The sequence below is a fragment of the Salvelinus alpinus genome, chromosome 1 (genome assembly GCF_045679555.1).
Source record: "Salvelinus alpinus chromosome 1, SLU_Salpinus.1, whole genome shotgun sequence".
NCBI classification, from domain to species: domain Eukaryota; kingdom Metazoa; phylum Chordata; class Actinopteri; order Salmoniformes; family Salmonidae; genus Salvelinus; species Salvelinus alpinus.
The window spans coordinates 2432036-2452739 of record NC_092086.1 but is presented as its reverse complement, the minus strand read 5'-3'; the positions used below and the strand labels follow the sequence as shown (position 1 = coordinate 2452739).

The 20704-nt window shown below is 53.4% G+C and overlaps 1 protein-coding gene across 5 annotated transcripts in view; it reads left to right on the top strand.

Moving 5' to 3' along the window:
• The window catches only part of LOC139568746 (trinucleotide repeat-containing gene 18 protein-like), a 57615-nt gene that overhangs the window by 14876 nt on the left and 22035 nt on the right, over nucleotides 1–20704 (top strand). For 4 of the 5 annotated variants that reach the window (XM_071390798.1, XM_071390805.1, XM_071390832.1 and 1 more), the window contains 4 exons: nucleotides 4865–4999; nucleotides 10220–10345; nucleotides 12309–14348; nucleotides 15495–15570. In XM_071390798.1, coding sequence (XP_071246899.1) covers nucleotides 4865–4999; nucleotides 10220–10345; nucleotides 12309–14348; nucleotides 15495–15570 — 2377 coding nt within the window. The remainder of the gene's footprint in view (nucleotides 1–4864; nucleotides 5000–10219; nucleotides 10346–12308; nucleotides 14349–15494; nucleotides 15571–20704) is intronic. The other variant, XM_071390814.1, reaches the window with a different exon arrangement.

The window sequence follows — 20704 nt, the reverse complement described above, 5'->3', positions numbered from 1 at the left end:
CAAGAGGCTGTTGTTTAGCAGCTAGCAAGAGGCTGTTGTTTAGCAGCTAGCAAGAGGCTGTTGTTTAGCAGCTAGCAAGAGGCTGTTGTTTAGCAGCTAGCAAGAGGCTGTTGTTTAGCAGCTAGCAAGAGGCTGTTGTTTTAGCAGCTAGCAAGAGGCTGTTGTTTAGCAGCTAGCAAGAGGCCGTTGTTTAGCAGCTAGCAAGAGGCCGTTGTTTAGCAGCTAGCAAGAGGCTGTTGTTTAGCAGCTATTAGGTGACTCACCATCTCCTCTCCAGAATGAAGGGTATTTATCTCTGGTGAAATTCTACCATAGAGCTGTGTGTGTCGTTAGGTGTAGAGGAGGCTGTTTGTTAAGATATAGTGACGTCAGACCCTGGGTATTTTAACATGCCATGACACACACACCACCCCCCCTAACAAGCCCAACCCTCTGTGTGTGGCTGCTGTGTGTGGGGGCGTGAGGAGAGGATCTTGTGTGTATGTACGCACATTGTGTGTGTGAGCAAGTGTTGGTGCAGTGTGAGCAAGTGTTGGTGCAGTGTGTGTGTGTGTGTGTGTGTGTGTTGGTACAGTGTGTGTGTGTGTGTGTGTGTGTGTGTGTGTGTGTGTGTGTGTGTGTGTGTGTTGGTACAGTGTGTGTATGTGTGTTGGTACAGGGTGTGTGTGTGGTCATTCTGTCAGTGACTGCTTTATGCCATCTTGTGTTTATTAATCTAAGACACACTGTGTGAGCGCTGACCAGTGGAGATGGTGCCATGGTAACAGAGTGCCTGTAAGCGTTCCCTGCTCTGCTCTTCTTCTGTGGTGCTACCCTACAGAGTGCTGTTGAGGCTACTGTAGACCTTGATGTAAAACAGAGTGTTTTAATCAATTATTTGGTGACGTGAATATATTTACTATAGTTTTTTTCTGAACTAAAAAATAAATAAAAGAAATCTCACTATTTTGGTATTTTTCTGAAATTCACTGAGTAGGACGGTCCTCCTCTCTCTGGTTTACACACCTACTCAGGGGGGTGTGTGTGTGTGTGTGTGTGTGTGTGTGTGTGTGTGTGTGTGTGTGTGTGTGTGTGTGTGTGTGTGTGGAGCAGGTCTGAATGTGTCTTTAGAGACGTTAATAGACCTAGGTGGATGTGCTGGTTCTGGGAGGGGTGTGTTATTTAGAGACCTGGCCGTGTGTCATCTACATTGCTGGGTGTTGCGCAGATTTACAAAGCACACAGAGGGTGGTGTATGTGTGTGTGTGACAGGTTTAATACACTGATTTAGCTGCAGGGAGACTCGGGGAAAACCGTCTCTACATCCCACAGGAGATCACAGATCACCATCAGAGACACACACACACACACACACACACACACACACACACACACACACACACACACACACACACACACACACACACACACTAACCCCGAGGCTGGCTGTGTTGTCTTCAGGGGTTCAAAAGGTCAAATAGTTGGTGACATGTGAGGTGTGAAATGGAACTGTGTTTTGTGCATACCCCAATGCCCCTGAGATGCCCTCGGAGAGTGGGCTCAGGGCCGCGGGGCTTTTACCCTCGGGGAGTGGGCTCGGGGCCTTTTACCCTCGGGGAGTGGGCTCGGGGCCCTTTACCCTCGGAGAGTGGGCTCAGGGCCTTTTACCCTCGGGGAGTGGGCTCGGGGCCCTTTACCCTCGGAGAGTGGGCTCGGGGCCTTTTACCCTCGGAGAGTGGGCTCGGGGCCTTTTACCCTCGGAGAGTGGGCTCGGGGCCGCAGGGCTTTTACCCTCGGGGAGTGGGCTCGGGGCCGCGGGGCTTTTACCCTCGGGGAGTGGGCTCGGGGCCTTTTACCCTCGGGGAGTGGGCTCAGGGCCGCAGGGCTTTTACCCTCGGGGAGTGGGCTCGGGGCCTTTTACCCTCGGGGAGTGGGCTCGGGGCCCTTTACCCTCGGAGAGTGGGCTCGGGGCCGCGGGGCTTTTACCCTCGGGGAGTGGCCTCGGGGCCGCGGGGCTTTTACCCTCGGAGAGTGGGCTCGGGGCCGCGGGGCTTTTACCCTCGGGGAGTGGGCTCGGGGCCTTTTACCCTCGGAGAGTGGGCTCGGGGCCTTTTACCCTCGGAGAGTGGGCTCGGGGCCTTTTACCCTCGGAGAGTGGGCTCGGGGCCTTTTACCCTCGGAGAGTGGGCTCGGGGCCTTTTACCCTCGGAGAGTGGGCTCGGGGCCTTTTACCCTCGGAGAGTGGGCTCAGGGCCGCAGGGCTTTTACCCTCGGGGAGTGGGCTCGGGGCCTTTTACCCTCGGGGAGTGGGCTCGGGGCCCTTTACCCTCGGAGAGTGGGCTCGGGGCCGCGGGGCTTTTACCCTCGGGGAGTGGCCTCGGGGCCGCGGGGCTTTTACCCTCGGAGAGTGGGCTCGGGGCCGCGGGGCTTTTACCCTCGGGGAGTGGGCTCGGGGCCTTTTACCCTCGGAGAGTGGGCTCGGGGCCTTTTACCCTCGGAGAGTGGGCTCGGGGCCTTTTACCCTCGGAGAGTGGGCTCGGGGCCTTTTACCCTCGGAGAGTGGGCTCGGGGCCTTTTACCCTCGGAGAGTGGGCTCGGGGCCTTTTACCCTCGGAGAGTGGGCTCGGGGCCTTTTACCCTCGGAGAGTGGGCTCGGGGCCCTTTACCCTCGGAGAGTGGGCTCGGGGCCCTTTACCCTCGGAGAGTGGGCTCGGGGCCCTTTACCCTCGGAGAGTGGGCTCGGGGCCTTTTACCCTCGGAGAGTGGGCTCAGGGCCGCGGGGCTTTTATCCTCGGGGAGTGGGCTCGGGGCCTTTTACCCTCGGGGAGTGGGCTCGGGGCCCTTTACCCTCGGGGAGTGGGCTCAGGGCCTTTTACCCTCGGGGAGTGGGCTCGGGGCCTTTTACCCTCGGAGAGTGGGCTCGGGGCCGCGGGGCTTTTACCCTCGGGGAGTGGGCTCGGGGCCGCGGGGCTTTTACCCTCGGGGAGTGGGCTCGGGGCCGCGGGGCTTTTACCCTCGGAGAGTGGGCTCGGGGCCGCGGGGCTTTTACCCTCGGGGAGTGGGCTCGGGGCCTTTTACCCTCGGAGAGTGGGCTCGGGGCCTTTTACCCTCGGAGAGTGGGCTCGGGGCCTTTTACCCTCGGAGAGTGGGCTCGGGGCCTTTTACCCTCGGAGAGTGGGCTCGGGGCCTTTTACCCTCGGAGAGTGGGCTCGGGGCCTTTTACCCTCGGAGAGTGGGCTCGGGGCCCTTTACCCTCGGAGAGTGGGCTCGGGGCCTTTTACCCTCGGAGAGTGGGCTCGGGGCCTTTTACCCTCGGGGAGTGGGCTCGGGGCCTTTTACCCTCGGGGAGTGGGCTCGGGGCCTTTTACCCTCGGAGAGTGGGCTCGGGGCCTTTTACCCTCGGAGAGTGGGCTCGGGGCCTTTTACCCTCGGAGAGTGGGCTCGGGGCCTTTTACCCTCGGAGAGTGGGCTCGGGGCCTTTTACCCTCGGAGAGTGGGCTCGGGGCCTTTTACCCTCGGAGAGTGGGCTCGGGGCCTTTTACCCTCGGAGAGTGGGCTCGGGGCCTTTTCCCCTCGGAGAGTGGGCTCGGGGCCTTTTCCCCTCGGAGAGTGGGCTCGGGGCCTTTTCCCCTCGGAGAGTGGGCTCGGGGCCTTTTCCCGCAGGGCTTTTACCCTCGGGGAGTGGGCTCGGGGCCTTTTACCCTCGGGGAGTGGGCTCGGGGCCCTTTACCCTCGGAGAGTGGGCTCGGGGCCTTTTACCCTCGGGGAGTGGGCTCGGGGCCTTTTACCCTCGGGGAGTGGGCTCGGGGCCCTTTACCCTCGGAGAGTGGGCTCGGGGCCTTTTACCCTCGGAGAGTGGGCTCGGGGCCGCGGGGCTTTTACCCTCGGGGAGTGGGCTCGGGGCCGCGGGGCTTTTACCCTCGGGGAGTGGGCTCGGGGCCGCGGGGCTTTTAACCTCGGGGAGTGGGCTCGGGGCCGCGGGGCTTTTACCCTCGGGGAGTGGGCTCGGGGCCGCGGGGCTTTTACCCTCGGGGAGTGGGCTCGGGGCCTTTTACCCTCGGAGAGTGGGCTCGGGGCCGCGGGGCTTTTACCCTCGGGGAGTGGGCTCGGGGCCTTTTACCCTCGGGGAGTGGGCTCGGGGCCCTTTACCCTCGGAGAGTGGGCTCAGGGCCTTTTACCCTCGGGGAGTGGGCTCAGGGCCTTTTACCCTCGGGGAGTGGGCTCGGGGCCCTTTACCCTCGGAGAGTGGGCTCGGGGCCCTTTACCCTCGGAGAGTGGGCTCGGGGCCTTTTACCCTCGGAGAGTGGGCTCGGGGCCTTTTACCCTCGGAGAGTGGGCTCGGGGCCTTTTACCCTCGGAGAGTGGGCTCGGGGCCTTTTACCCTCGGAGAGTGGGCTCGGGGCCTTTTACCCTCGGAGAGTGGGCTCGGGGCCTTTTACCCTCGGAGAGTGGGCTCGGGGCCTTTTACCCTCGGAGAGTGGGCTCGGGGCCTTTTACCCTCGGAGAGTGGGCTCGGGGCCTTTTACCCTCGGAGAGTGGGCTCGGGGCCTTTTACCCTCGGAGAGTGGGCTCGGGGCCTTTTACCCTCGGAGAGTGGGCTCGGGGCCTTCTACCCTCGGAGAGTGGGCTCGGGGCCTTTTACCCTCGGAGAGTGGGCTCGGGGCCTTTTACCCTCGGAGAGTGGGCTCGGGGCCTTCTACCCTCGGAGAGTGGGCTCAGGGCCCATCTTATTCTGTTCCCTGTCCTATTAGTGATGTTCATCCGGGCCTATGGGACGTATTCTGATGGGTATGATGATGATGATGTCAGTCTGTATTGACTACTATATGTGTCTGTGTGTCTCGTCTCAATAAAGCTTCAAAGTCTCCGTATCTCATCCCTCCAGGTGATGCCTTCCCAGCAGCCTCCAGTCCCTTCCTGCCGGGCTATTCCGGCCCCTCCCCCCTGACCTCTGACCCAGCCTACAGATCACCCAATCAGATGGCTCAGCTCTGGGCCTCACATGCTGCCGCCCACGAAGGTAACGGACTGTTTCAGACTGTCCTTCATGTTCTATCTGCTCGCTTCACTACTGTCCTCTCTCTCTCTCTCCTCGTCCTTCAGCTCTCTCTCTCCTGCCCCACTTCTATCCCTCCCCCTGTCCTCTCTCTCTCTCCTCGTCCTTCAGCTCTCTCTCTCCTGCCCCACTTCTATCCCTCCCCCTGTCCTCTCTCTCTCTCCTCGTCCTTCAGCTCTCTCTCTCCTGCCCCACTTCTATCCCTCCTCCTGTCCTCTCTCTCCTCGTCCTTCAGCTCTCTCTCTCCTACCCCACTTCTATCCCTCCTCCTGTCCTCTCTCTCTCTCCTGCCCCACTTCTATCCCTCTCCCTGTCCCCTCTCTCTCCTCGTCCCTCAGCTCTCTCTCTCCTGCCCCACTTCTATCCCTCCCCCGTCCTCTCTCTCTCCCTGTCCTCTCTCTCTCTCCTCGTCCCTCAGCTCTCTCTCTCCTACTCCACTTCTATCCCTCTCCCTGTCCTCTCTCTCCTCGTCCCTCAGCTCTCTCTCTCCTGCCCCACTTCTATCCCTCCTGTCCTCTCTCGCTCCTGTCCTCTCTCTCTCCTACTCCACTTCTATCCCTCTCCCTGTCCTCTCTCTCCTCGTCCCTCAGCTCTCTCTCTCCTGCCCCACTTCTATCCCTCCTGTCCTCTCTCGCTCCTGTCCTCTCTCTCTCCTACTCCACTTCTATCCCTCTCCCTGTCCTCTCTCTCCTCGTCCCTCAGCTCTCTCTCTCCTGCCCCACTTCTATCCCTCCTGTCCTCTCTCGCTCCTGTCCTCTCTCTCTCCTACTCCACTTCTATCCCTCTCCCTGTCCTCTCTCTCCTCGTCCCTCAGCTCTCTCTCTCCTGCCCCACTTCTATCCCTCCTGTCCTCTCTCGCTCCTGTCCTCTCTCTCTCCTGCCCCACTTCTATCCCTCCTCCTGTCCTCTTTCCTGCCTGGAGGGAAGACAGGCACACCATTCTTCCTCCCCTCTCCCCTCTTCCTCCCCTCTCTCTCCTCTTCCTCCCCTCTCCCCTCTTCCTCCCCTCTCCCCTCTTCCTCCCCTCTCTCTCTCTCTCCTCCATCTCTCTGGGGAAGAGGTTGGTTTCATTCCAGAGGTCGTTTCAGGAATGGGACGTCTGTGTTTGAAGTGACACGGGAAGTGCTGTTGGGAATGCTGTGGCTTGGTGCTGTTGGGAATGCTGTGGCTTGGTGCTGTTGGGAATGCTGTGGCTTGGTGCTGTTGGGAATGCTGTGGCTTGGTGCTGTTGGGAATGCTGTGGCTTGGTGCTGTTGGGAATGCTGTGGCTTGGTGCTGTTGGGAATGCTGTGGCTTGGTGCTGTTGGGAATGCTGTGGCTTGGTGCTGTTGGGAATGCTGTGGCTTGGTGCTGTTGGGAATGCTGTGGCTTGGTGCTGTTGGGAATGCTGTGGCTTGGTGCTGTTGGGAATGCTGTGGCTTGGTGCTGTTGGGAATGCTGTGGCTTGGTGCTGTTTGGAATGCTGTGGCTTGGTGCTGTTGGGAATGCTGTGGCTTGGTGCTGTTGGGAATGCTGTGGCTTGGTGCTGTTGGGAATGCTGTGGCTTGGTGCTGTTGGGAATGCTGTGGCTTGGTGCTGTTGGGAATGCTGTGGCTTGGTGCTGTTGGGAATGCTGTGGCTTGGTGCTGTTGGGAATGCTGTGGCTTGGTGCTGTTGGGAATGCTGTGGCTTGGTGCTGTTGGGAATGCTGTGGCTTGGTGCTGTTGGGAATGCTGTGGCTTGGTGCTGTTGGGAATGCTGTGGCTTGGTGCTGTTGGGAATGCTGTGGCTTGGTGCTGTTGGGAATGCTGTGGCTTGGTGCTGTTGGGAATGCTGTGGCTTGGTGCTGTTGGGAATGCTGTGGCTTGGTGCTGTTGGGAATGCTGTGGCTTGGTGTCACTAGCGTAGAGTTAGCATGACACTTGAGACGTTCTATATTAGGATCCAGTCTGAGGCTGGGGAGGTCAACAGGTCAGAGGTCAGTAGTAGGGATATCGATTCCTGGGGTGTGTCTACAGGTCAGAGGTCAGGATCCAGTCTGAGGTAGAGGAGGTCAACCGTGTGTCTACAGGTCAGAGCTCAGTAGTAGGGATTAGAGGTCGACCGATTAATCGGAATGGCCGATTTCAAGTTTTCATAACAATCGGAAATCGGTAATTTTGGACGCCGATAAAAAAAAAAAATGTATATATTTTTTACACCTTTTATTTAACTAGGCAAGTCAGTTAAGAACAAATTCTTATTTACAATGACAACCTACCGGGGAACAGTGGGTTAACTGTCAGCCTACCGGGGAACGGCGGGTTAACTGTCAACCTACCGGGGAACAGTGGGTTAACTGCCTCGTTCAGGGGCAGAACGACAGATGTTTACCTTGTCAGCTCAGGGATTCAATCTAGCAACCTTTCAGTTAACTAGTCCAACGCTCTAACCACCTGATTACATTGCACTCCACGAGGAGCCTGCCTGTTACGCAAATGCAGTAAGCCAAGGTAAGTTGCTAGCTAGCATTAAACTTATCTTATAAAAAACAATCAATCATAATCACTAGTTAACTACACATGGTTGATGATATTACTAGTTTATCTAGCGTGTCCTGCGTTGCATAGAATCGATGCGGTGCGTATCGTTGCTCCAACGTGTACCTAACCATAAACATCAATGCCTTTCTTAAAATCAATACACAGAAGTATATATTTTTAAACCTGCATATTTAGCTAAATGAAATCCAGGTTAGCAGGCAATATTAACCAGGTGAAATTGTGTCACTTCTCTTGCGTTCATTGCACGCAGAGTCAGGGTATATGCAACAGTTTGGGCCGCCTAATTTGCCAGAATTTTACGTAATTATGACATAACATTGAAGGTTGTGCAATGTAACAGGAATATTTAGACTTATGGATGCCACCCGTTAGATAAAATACGGAACGGTTCCGTATTTCACTGAAAGAATAAACGTCTTGTTTTCGAGATGATAGTTTCCGGATTCGACCATATTAATGACCAAAGGCTCGTATTTCTGTGTGTTATTATGTTATGATTAAGTCTATGATTTGATAGAGCAGTCTGCCTTAGCGATGGTGGGCAGCAGCAGGCTCGTAAGCATTCATTCAAACAGCCCTTTCCTCCGTTTTGCCAGCAGCTCTGCTGTTTATGACTTCAAGCCTATCAACTCCTGAGATGAGGCTGGTGTAACCGATGTGAAATGGCTAGCTAGTTAGCGGGCGCTAATAGCGTTTCAAACGTCACTCGCTCTGAGACTTGGAGTGGTTGTTCCCCTTGCTCTGCATGGGTAACGCTGCTTCGATGGTGGCTGTTGTCGTTGTGTTCCTGGTTCGAGCCCAGGTAGGAGCGAGGAGAGGGACGGAAGCTATACTGTTACACTGGCAATACTAAAGTGCCTATAAGAACATCCAATAGTCAAAGGTTAATGAAATACAAATCGTATAGAGAGAAATAGTCCTATAACTCCTCTAATAACTACAACCTAAAACTTCTTACCTGGGAATATTGAAGACTCATGTTAAAAGGAACCATCAGCTTTCATATGTTCTCATGTTCTGAGCAAGGAACTGAAACGTTAACTTTCTTCTCCAACACTTTGTTTTTGCATTATTTAAACCAAATGAACACGTTTCATTATTTATTTGAGGCTAAATTGATTTTATTGATGTATTATATTAAGTTAAAATAAGTGTTCAAGGGGCCTCCCGGGTGGCGCAGTGGTCTAGGGCACTGCATCGCAGTGCTAGCTGTGCCACCAGAGATTCTGCGTTTGGCCTAGCATCGTCCGGGTTAGGGAGGGTTTGGCCGGTAGGGATATCCTTGTCTCATCGCGCTCCAGCGACTCCTGTGGCGGGCCGGGCGCAGTGCGCGCTAACCGAGGCTAACTGTGTTAAGAAGCAGTGCGGCTTGGTTGGGTTGTGCTTCGGAGGACGCATGGCTTTCGACCTTCGTCTCTCCCGAGTCCGTACGGGAGTTGTAGCAATGAGACAAGATAGTAATTACTAGCAATTGGATACCACGAAAATTGGGGAGAAAGGGGGTAAAATTTCAATAAAATAAAAAAAATAAGTGTTCATTCAGTATTGTTGTAATTGTCATTATTACAAATCATTTAAAAAAATCGGCCGATTTTAATCGGTAGCGGCTTTTTTTGGTCCTCCGATAATCGATATCGGCTTTGAAAAATCACAATCGGTCGACCTCTAGTAGGGCTATCCATTCCTGGGGTGTGTCTACAGGTCAGAGGTCAGTAGTATCCATTCCTGGGGTGTGTCTACAGGTCAGAGGTCAGTAGTATCCATTCCTGGGGTGTGTCTACAGGTCAGAGGTCAGTAGTAGGCTATCTATTCCTGGGGTGTGTCTACAGGTCAGAGGTCAGTAGTATCCATTCCTGGTGTGTGTCTACAGGTCAGAGGTCAGAAGTAGTGCTATCCATTCCTGGGGTGTGTCTACAGGTCAGAGGTCAGACGTATCCATTCCTGGGGTGTGTCTACAGGTCAGAGGTCAGTAGTAGGGATATCCATTCCTGGGGTGTGTCTACAGGTCAGAGGTCAGTAGTAGTGCTATCCATTCCTGGGGTTTGTCTACAGGTCAGAGGTCAGTAGTAGGGCTATCCATTCCTGGGGTGTGTCTACAGGTCAGAGGTCAGTAGTAGTGCTATCCATTCCTGGGGTGTTTCTACAGGTCAGAGGTCAGTAGTAGGGCTATCCATTCCTGGGGTTTGTCTACAGGTCAGAGGTCAGTAGTATCCATTCCTGGGGTGTGTCTACAGGTCAGAGGTCAGTAGTAGGGCTATCCATTCCTGGGGTGTGTCTACAGGTCAGAGGTCAGTAGTAGGGCTATCCATTCCTGGGGTGTGTCTACAGGTCGGAGGTCAGTAGTAGTGCTATCCATTCCTGGGGTGTTTCTACAGGTCAGAGGTCAGTAGTAGGGCTATCCATTCCTGGGGTGTGTCTACAGGTCAGAGGTCAGTAGTAGGGCTATCCATTCCTGGGGTGTTTCTACAGGTCAGAGGTCAGTAGTAGGGCTATCCATTCCTGGGGTGTTTCTGCAGGTCAGAGGTCAGTAGTAGGGCTATCCATTCCTGGGGTGTGTCTACAGGTCAGAGGTCAGTAGTATCCAGTAGGTTCCCACCTCCTAAGGAGTACAGGTGTTTCGTCCCAGCAGCTACCCAGCTGATGTGTGTTGTTGCTCCTCCAGGCTACGCCCCTCTCCCAGGTGGTCTGTACCCCAGCCCCTACCACCTCCCCCTGGGTAACCTGGAGCCTCCTCCCCCCTCGCTGGGCTTGGCTCAGCACCACCACCTCTACAACGCATCACACCAAGGTCAGTACACACTACCACTTCTATACCGCACTACGAGACCCAAAATATTCACTCTCTTCAAACCACCTCTATACCGCACTACGAGACCCAAAATATTCACTCTCTTCAAACCACCTCTATACCGCACTACGAGACCCAAAATATTCACTCTCCTCAAACCATACCACCTCTATACCGCACTACGAGACCCAAAATATTCACTCTCTTCAAACCATACTGCCTTCAGGCTGAAATACCGTCTCATTTCAGTCTCTTCAAACCATACCGCCTTCAGGCTGAAATACCGTCTCATTTCAGTCTCTTCAAACCGTACCGCCTTCAGGCTGAAATACCGTCTCATTTCAGTCTCTTCAAACCATACCGCCTTCAGGCTGAAATACCGTCTCATTTCAGTCTCTTCAAACCGTACCGCCTTCAGGTTGAAATACCGTCTCATTTCAGTCTCTTCAAACCATACCGCCTTCAGGCTGAAATACCGTCTCATTTCAGTCTCTTCAAACCATACCGCCTTCAGGCTGAAATACCGTCTCATTTCAGTCTCTTCAAACCATACCGCCTTCAGGCTGAAATACCGTCTCATTTCAGTCTCTTCAAACCATACCGCCTTCAGGCTGAAATACCGTCTCATTTCAGTCTCTTCAAACCATACCGCCTTCAGGCTGAAATACCGTCTCATTTCAGTCTCTTCAAACCATACCGCCTTCAGGCTGAAATACCGTCTCATTTCAGTCTCTTCAAACCATACCGCCTTCAGGCTGAAATACCGTCTCATTTCAGTCTCTTCAGACCGTACCGCCTTCAGGCTGAAATACCGTCTCATTTCAGTCTCTTCAAACCATACCGCCTTCAGATCAACGTATTGATTTGTAATCGACTGTCTTAGCCCCAATAAAAAGGCATTATTGATCACATCACCTTTTTCCACGTGATGGAGACACAAAAACAAGGTGCATCAAAGTGGCGTCTCGGGGCAGATGTTTTGGAAACCTGTTACGTTATCTACTGTTGTTGTTGTTGTTGTTGTTGTTGTTGTTGTTCTGACGGATAATAAATAAATAAAACATTTGTTTTATTTCACCTTTTTTATTTAACCAGGGAGTCCAGTTGAGCACAAGTTCTCATTTACAACTGCGACCTGGTCAAGAATAAAGCAAAGCAGTGTGACACAAACAACAACACAGAGTTACACATAAACAAACAAACATACAGTCAATAACACAATAGAAGAATCTATAAACAGTGTGTGCAAATGTAGAAGAGTAGGTAGATAAGGCAATAAATAGGCCATAGAGGCAAAATAATTACAATTTAACAAATAAACACTGGAGTGATAGGTGTGCAGAAGATGAATGTGCAAGTAGAGATACTGGGGTGCAAAGGAGAAAAAAATTACAATATGGGGATGAGGTAGTTGGGTGTGCCATTTACAGATGGGCTATGTACAGGTACAGTGATCTGTGAGCTGCTCTGACAGCTGGTGCTTAAAGCTAGTAAGGGAGATATGAGTCTCCAGCTTCAGAGATTTTTGCAGTTCGTTCCAGTCATTGGCAGCAGAGAACTGGAAGGAAAGGCGACCAAAGGAGGTGTTGGCTTTGGGGGGTGACCAGTGAATTCTACCTTAAACACTCTACTCAGCAAATTGATGCATGTGGTGGTGTGTTCTGATGGGTGTGGTGGTGTGTTCTGATGCGTCTGGTGGTGTGTTCTGATGGGTGTGGTGGTGTGTTCTGATGGGTGTGGTGGTGTGTTCTGATGGGTGTGGTGGTGTGTTCCGATGGGTGTGGTGGTGTGTTCCGATGGGTGTGGTGGTGTGTTCCGATGGGTGTGGTGGTGTGTTCCGATGGGTGTGGTGGTGTGTTCCGATGGGTGTGGTGGTGTGTTCCGATGGGTGTGGTGGTGTGTTCCGATGGGTGTGGTGGTGTGTTCTGATGGGTGTTGTGTTTTTGTGATGTTTGTGTTCCAGAGAGGTTCTTCCTGCCGGTGTCGTTACCCCAGCCGCCTCTCCAACCCTCCTCCGTCCCCCCCAGCTCCACCCCCCAGAGTAGCTCCCGGGAGGGGGGTAGGGACCGAGACAGACTCTACCGCGAGGAGAGGGAGAGAGAGGTGCCTCAGGAGGGGGGCCGAGACAGACTCTACCGCGAGGAGAGGGAGAGAGAGGTGCCTCAGGAGGGGGGCCGAGACAGACTCTACCGCGAGGAGAGAGAGGAGCCTCAGGAGGGGGGTAGGGACCGAGACAGACCCTACCGCGAGGAGAGGGGGGTGCCTCAGGAGGGGGGCAGGGACCGAGACAGAATCTACCGTGAGGAGAGGGAAGAGCCTCAGGAGGGGGGCAGAGACAGACTCTACCGCGAGGAGAGAGAGGAGCCTCAGGAGTCGGGCAGAGACAGACTCTACCGCGAGGAGAGAGACAGAGGAGAGAGGGAGCGGTCGAGAGAGGAGCCTCGTCCATACAGTGTGGTAGATCTGACACGGGATGGGAGGAGTGGAGAGCGAGAACGCCACAGAGACCGAGAGAGAGAAAGAGAGGCTTTCCTCCACCACCCCTCTGCTCCTCCCCCCACCCGGGGCTCCTCCTCTTCTGGGCGTTACCCAGAGACTGAAGACACACCCACTCGCTCCCCCAACCCTAACCCCAGCCCCCACACACACACAGACGGGCTGAGGAAGACTGAATCTACCTACAGCGGTGGACTCCTCCCTGGCCCCACCTACCCTGCACACCGGGAGCCTATCAGGGAACAGCGTGTGAGCGCGCCCACTTACGTGCCTTCTGTGGAGGTCTATGATGAGCAGATCGGCCCGATTCAGATCGCTTCGCAGGCCAGGGACAAACACGACAAACTGAGAGAGAGGGAGAGAGAAAGGGAGAGGGAGAGAGAAAGGGAGAGGGAGAGAGAAAGGGAGAGGGAGAGAGAAAGGGAGAGGGAAAGGGAGAGGGAGAGAGAAAGGGAGAGGTTTCCTGAAAAGACTCTATTGGACAGTCGTGCTTCTCTTCCTGGTGATTTGTCCAATCAGAGAGAGCGGGAGGAGGGCTCTGTGATCTGCTCCAATGGTTCGGCTCTGAAACGAGACGGTTACGTCAGCCAATCAGGGTTCAGCCCGGACCCCAGGGACACGCCAAAACATGCCATCCGATTGGGCTTGGTTCGGGTGGGGGAAGGGCCTAAATGGAACCCCATCAGCCCATTGGCCAACTACGCCACCAGTCATATGGCAGCTCTGGCCTCCCAGCACGGACACGCACGCTCTCAACACACACACACACACTCCGCACAGCAGGCACGCACACACACTCAGCCCTCACACAACAACCAGCAGGAACTCAACAGACCCCCATCCAACCCCCACACATCCCAACACGGACACACACACACTCAACCCTCACACAACAACCAGCAGGAACTCCACAGACCCCCATCCAACCCCCACACACCCCAACACGGACACACACACACTCAACCCTCACACCATAACCAGCAGGAACTCCATAGACCCCCATCCAACCCCCACACACCCCAACACAGACACACACATTCCCCCCACCCTCCGCCACAACCCCAGAGGGGAGAGGAGGGACAGAGGCGCTACTTGGACACCTCAGCCCTGTACCGCCCAGTGGGGGGAAGGAGAGGCAGCGGGGGAGGAGGGTCCGAGGGGGGAGCAGAAGGAGGAGAGGTGTCGGCCATGCAGAGTCTAATCAAATACAGCGGGAACTTCCCACCTGAACGCCAGGGGTCCTCCGGGCAGAACACGGACAGCCAAGCCGCGTTCGGAGGGCTGGCGTTCATGAGACTGGAGGGGGGAGGAGGAGGAGGGAGGCTGATGAAGAGAGAGCGGGAGCACCCCGACAGCGCCCGGGCGTTGGGACGCGGCGAGGGGCCAGGCGAGGGCGGGGGAGAGGTCCGGCACCCTCCTGTCGGGATAGCTGTGGCCGTGGCCAGACAGAGGGACAGTAGCAATACAGACTCGCAGAGACCTCTAGTACCGCACGCAGGGGTTAAAGGTGAGACTGGCTATTTATTTACATCTTATACCAAGGGGACAACTGGGGGTTTAGATATGGGGGGGTGGGACAAACAGTTTTCATATGTTTTTGACATTTAACCTCTCTAGGATATGTGGGATGTGCTAGCAGTGAAAATGCAGAGCGCCAAATTCAAATAGATTACTATTAAAAATGTAACTTTCATGAAATCACACATGCAAATACACCAAATTAAAGCTACACTTGTTGTAAATCCAGCCAATGTGTCAGATTTCAAAAAGGCTTTACGGCGAAAGCACACCAAACGATTATGTTAGGTCAGTACATAGTCACAGAAAAGCACAGCCATTTTTCCAGCCAAAAAGAGGAGTCACAAAAAGCAGAAATAGAGATAAAATGAATCACTAACCTTTGATGATCTTCATCAGATGACACTCATAGGACATCATGTTACACAATTACATGTATGTTTTGTTCGATAAAGTTCATATTTATATCCAAAAATCTCAGTTTACATTGGCGCGTTACGTTCAGTAATGTTTTGCTTCCAAAACATCCGGGTGATTTTGCAGAGAGCCACATCAATTTACAGAAATACTCATCATAAACGTTGATGAAATTCCTGTGTCTGTAGAAATGCAATGGAACACAAGCTAACTCTCACGTGAACGCGTGTGACCAGCTCATGACACTCTGCCAGACCACTGACTCAATCCCCTCTCATTCCCCCCCTCCTTTACAGTAGAAGCATCAAACAAGGTTCTAGAGACTGTTGACCATATATGGCCACTTTAAAATGTGCAGTTTTGTCACACAACACAATGACACACATTTTCTCAAGTTTGTATTTAAAAATATATATATTTATGTTTCTGTTATTATAATATATATTTATTTATTTATTTTTGTTACTTTTATCCCCTTTTTCTCCACAATTTCCTGATATCCAATTGGTAGTCCAACAGATGCATATCTATATTCCCAGTTATGTGAAATTAGAGCCCAATTCATTTATTTAAATTGACCGATTTCCGTATGAACTGTAAGTCGGTAATTGTTGCATTTGATATTTTAGTGTATTTTAATATACCAGATATCACCAAATCTACTGTTCTTGAAGCAGTGCATTATGGATCACTGTGTTCTATTCTGTCGTCCAAACAGACGAGGAGCGGGGGGACGAGCGAGCCCGTCACCGTGGTGATAGACTGGGGTGCCTGGAGCAGGAGCAGTTGCTCAGGTCAGGGGGCGTGACCAACGACTCACCTTATGAAAGGCTGCAGTAAAGACTGTCTGTCACATTTTCTGACCTGCAACCTGTTAGGAAACTGTAGATATTATTCATATAACCTGTTCGTTGATTCCCTGGTTGGGTTAGGAGTTGATTCCCTGGTTGGGTTGATTCCCTGGTTGGGTTGATTCCCTGGTTGGGTTGATTCCCTGGTTGGGTTGATTCCCTGGTGGGGTTGATTCCCTGGTGGGGTTGATTCCCTGGTTGGGGTTAGGAGTTGATTCCCTGGTGGGGTTAGGGGTTGATTCCCTGGTGGGGTTAGGAGTTTATTCCCTGGTTGGGTTAGGAGTTGATTCCCTGGTTGGGTTAGGAGTTGATTCCCTGGTTGGGTTAGGAGTTGATTCCCTGGTTGGGTTAGGAGTTGATTCCCTGGTTGGGTTAGGAGTTGATTCCCTGGTTGGGTTAGGAGTTGATTCCCTGGTTGGGTTAGGGGTTGATTCCCTGGTTGGGTTAGGGGTTGATTCCCTGGTTGGGTTAGGGGTTGATTCCCTGGTTGAGTTGATTCCCTGGTTGGGTTAGGAGTTGATTCCCTGGTTGGGTTAGGAGTTGATTCCCTGGTGGGGTTAGGAGTTGATTCCCTGGTGGGGTTAGGAGTTGATTCCCTGGTTGGGTTAGGAGTTGATTCCCTGGTGGGGTTAGGAGTTGATTCCCTGGTTGGGTTGATTCCCTGGTTGGGTTAGGAGTTGATTCCCTGGTTGGGTTAGGAGTTGATTCCCTGGTTGGGTTGATTCCCTGGTTGGGTTAGGAGTTGATTCCCTGGTTGGGTTGATTCCCTGGTGGGGTTGATTCCCTGGTGGGGTTGATTCCCTGGTGGGGTTGATTCCCTGGTGGGGTTGATTCCCTGGTGGGGTTGATTCCCTGGTGGGGTTAGGGGTTGATTCCCTGGTGGGGTTAGGGGTTGATTCCCTGGTGGGGTTAGGAGTTGATTCCCTGGTTGGGGTTAGGAGTTGATTCCCTGGTTGGGGTTAGGAGTTGATTCCCTGGTGGGGTTAGGAGTTGATTCCCTGGTTGGGGTTAGGAGTTGATTCCCTGGTTGGGGTTAGGAGTTGATTCCCTGGTTGGGGTTAGGAGTTGATTCCCTGGTTGGGGTTAGGAGTTGATTCCCTGGTGGGTTTAGGAGTTGATTCCCTGGTGGGGTTAGGAGTTGATTCCCTGGTGGGGTTAGGAGTTGATTCCCTGGTTGGGTTGATTCCCTGGTTGGGTTAGGGGTTGATTCCCTGGTTGGGTTAGGGGTTGATTCCCTGGTGGGGTTAGGAGTTGATTCCCTGGTTGGGGTTAGGAGTTGATTCCCTGGTTGGGGTTAGGAGTTGATTCCCTGGTTGGGGTTAGGAGTTGATTCCCTGGTTGGGGTTAGGAGTTGATTCCCTGGTGGGGTTAGGAGTTGATTCCCTGGTGGGGTTAGGAGTTGATTCCCTGGTTGGGTTAGGAGTTGATTCCCTGGTTGGGGTTAGGAGTTGATTCCCTGGTTGGGGTTAGGAGTTGATTCCCTGGTTGGGGTTAGGAGTTGATTCCCTGGTTGGGGTTAGGAGTTGATTCCCTGGTTGGGGTTAGGAGTTGATTCCCTGGTGGGGTTAGGGGTTGATTCCCTGGTGGGGTTAGGAGTTGATTCCCTGGTTGGGGTTAGGAGTTGATTCCCTGGTGGGGTTAGGAGTTGATTCCCTGGTGGGGTTAGGAGTTGATTCCCTGGTTGGGGTTAGGAGTTGATTCCCTGGTTGGGGTTAGGAGTTGATTCCCTGGTTGGGGTTAGGAGTTGATTCCCTGGTTGGGGTTAGGAGTTGATTCCCTGGTGGGTTTAGGAGTTGATTCCCTGGTGGGGTTAGGGGTTGATTCCCTGGTGGGGTTAGGAGTTGATTCCCTGGTGGGGTTAGGAGTTGATTCCCTGGTGGGGTTAGGAGTTGATTCCCTGGTGGGGTTAGGAGTTGATTCCCTGGTTGGGTTGATTCCCTGGTTGGGTTAGGGGTTGATTCCCTGGTTGGGTTAGGGGTTGATTCCCTGGTGGGGTTAGGAGTTGATTCCCTGGTTGGGGTTAGGAGTTGATTCCCTGGTTGGGGTTAGGAGTTGATTCCCTGGTTGGGGTTAGGAGTTGATTCCCTGGTTGGGGTTAGGAGTTGATTCCCTGGTGGGGTTAGGAGTTGATTCCCTGGTGGGGTTAGGAGTTGATTCCCTGGTGGGGTTAGGAGGTGATTCCCTGGTTGGGGTTAGGAGTTGATTCCCTGGTTGGGGTTAGGAGTTGATTCCCTGGTTGGGGTTAGGAGTTGATTCCCTGGTTGGGGTTAGGAGTTGATTGAGTTGATTCCCTGGTGGGGTTAGGAGTTGATTCCCTGGTGGGGTTAGGAGTTGATTCCCTGGTGGGGTTAGGAGTTGATTCCCTGGTTGGGGTTAGGAGTTGATTCCCTGGTTGGGGTTAGGAGTTGATTCCCTGGTTGGGGTTAGGAGTTGATTCCCTGGTTGGGGTTAGGAGTTGATTCCCTGGTGGGGTTAGGGGTTGATTCCCTGGTGGGGTTAGGAGTTGATTCCCTGGTTGGGGTTAGGAGTTGATTCCCTGGTGGCGTTAGGAGTTGATTCCCTGGTGGGGTTAGGAGTTGATTCCCTGGTGGGGTTAGGAGTTGATTCCCTGGTTGGGGTTAGGAGTTGATTCCCTGGTTGGGGTTAGGAGTTGATTCCCTGGTTGGGGTTAGGAGTTGATTCCCTGGTTGGGGTTAGGAGTTGATTCCCTGGTGGGGTTAGGGGTTGATTCCCTGGTGGGGTTAGGAGTTGATTCCCTGGTGGGGTTAGGAGTTGATTCCCTGGTGGGGTTAGGAGTTGATTCCCTGGTTGGGGTTAGGAGTTGATTCCCTGGTGGGGTTAGGAGTTGATTCCCTGGTGGGGTTAGGAGTTGATTCCCTGGTTGGGTTGATTCCCTGGTTGGGTTGATTCCCTGGTTGGGTTAGGGGTTGATTCCCTGGTGGGGTTAGGAGTTGATTCCCTGGTTGGGGTTAGGAGTTGATTCCCTGGTTGGGGTTAGGAGTTGATTCCCTGGTTGGGGTTAGGAGTTGATTCCCTGGTGGGGTTAGGAGTTGATTCCCTGGTGGGGTTAGGAGTTGATTCCCTGGTGGGGTTAGGAGTTGATTCCCTGGTTGGGGTTAGGAGTTGATTCCCTGGTTGGGGTTAGGAGTTGATTCCCTGGTTGGGGTTAGGAGTTGATTCCCTGGTTGGGGTTAGAAGTTGATTCCCTGGTTGGGGTTAGGAGTTGATTCCCTGGTGGGGTTAGGAGTTGATTCCCTGGTTGGGGTTAGGAGTTGATTCCCTGGTGGGTTTAGGAGTTGATTCCCTGGTGGGGTTAGGGGTTGATTCCCTGGTGGGGTTAGGAGTTGATTCCCTGGTGGGGTTAGGAGTTGATTCCCTGGTGGGGTTAGGAGTTGATTCCCTGGTGGGGTTAGGAGTTGATTCCCTGGTTGGGTTGATTCCCTGGTTGGGTTAGGGGTTGATTCCCTGGTTGGGTTAGGGGTTGATTCCCTGGTGGGGTTAGGAGTTGATTCCCTGGTTGGGGTTAGGAGTTGATTCCCTGGTTGGGGTTAGGAGTTGATTCCCTGGTTGGGGTTAGGAGTTGATTCCCTGGTTGGGGTTAGGAGTTGATTCCCTGGTGGGGTTAGGAGTTGATTCCCTGGTGGGGTTAGGAGTTGATTCCCTGGTGGGGTTAGGAGTTGATTCCCTGGTTGGGGTTAGGAGTTGATTCCCTGGTTGGGGTTAGGAGTTGATTCCCTGGTTGGGGTTAGGAGTTGATTCCCTGGTTGGGGTTAGGAGTTGATTCCCTGGTGGGGTTAGGAGTTGATTCCCTGGTGGGGTTAGGAGTTGATTCCCTGGTGGGGTTAGGAGTTGATTCCCTGGTGGGGTTAGGAGTTGATTCCCTGGTTGGGGTTAGGAGTTGATTCCCTGGTTGGGGTTAGGAGTTGATTCCCTGGTTGGGGTTAGGAGTTGATTCCCTGGTGGGTTTAGGAGTTGATTCCCTGGTGGGGTTAGGGGTTGATTCCCTGGTGGGGTTAGGAGTTGATTCCCTGGTGGGGTTAGGAGTTGATTCCCTGGTGGGGTTAGGAGTTGATTCCCTGGTGGGGTTAGGAGTTGATTCCCTGGTTGGGTTAGGAGTTGATTCCCTGGTTGGGTTAGGGGTTGATTCCCTGGTGGGGTTAGGGGTTGATTCCCTGGTTGGGTTAGGGGTTGATTCCCTGGTGGGGTTAGGAGTTGATTCCCTAGTTGGGGTTAGGAGTTGATTCCCTGGTTGGGGTTAGGAGTTGATTCCCTGGTTGGGGTTAGGAGTTGATTCCCTAGTTGGGTTAGGAGTTGATTCCCTGGTTGGGGTTAGGAGTTGATTCCCTAGTTGGGTTAGGAGTTGATTCCCTGGTGGGGTTAGGAGTTGATTCCCTGGTGGGGTTAGGAGTTGATTCCCTGGTGGGGTTAGGAGTTGATTCCCTGGTGGGGTTAGGAGTTGATTCCCTGGTGGGGTTAGGAGTTGATTCCCTGGTGGGGTTAGGAGTTGATTCCCTGGTGGGGTTAGGAGTTGATTCCCTGGTGGGGTTAGGAGTTGATTCCCTGGTGGGGTTAGGAGTTGATTCCCTGGTGGGGTTAGGAGTTGATTCCCTGGTTGGGGTTAGGAGTTGATTCCCTGGTGGGGTTAGGAGTTGATTCCCTAGTTGGGGTTAGGAGTTGATTCCCTGGTGGGGTTAGGAGTTGATTCCCTGGTGGGGTTAGGAGTTGATTCCCTGGTGGGGTTAGGAGTTGATTCCCTGGTTGGGGTTAGGAGTTGATTCCCTGGTTGGGGTTAGGAGTTGATTCCCTGGTTGGGGTTAGGAGTTGATTCCCTGGTTGGGGTTAGGAGTTGATTCCCTGGTTGGGGTTAGGAGTTGATTCCCTGGTTGGGGTTAGGAGTTGATTCCCTGGTGGGGTTAGGAGTTGATTCCCTGGTGGGGTTAGGAGTTGATTCCCTGGTTGGGGTTAGGAGTTGATTCCCTGGTGGGGTTAGGAGTTGATTCCCTAGTTGGGGTTAGGAGTTGATTCCCTGGTGGGGTTAGGAGTTGATTCCCTGGTGGGGTTAGGAGTTGATTCCCTG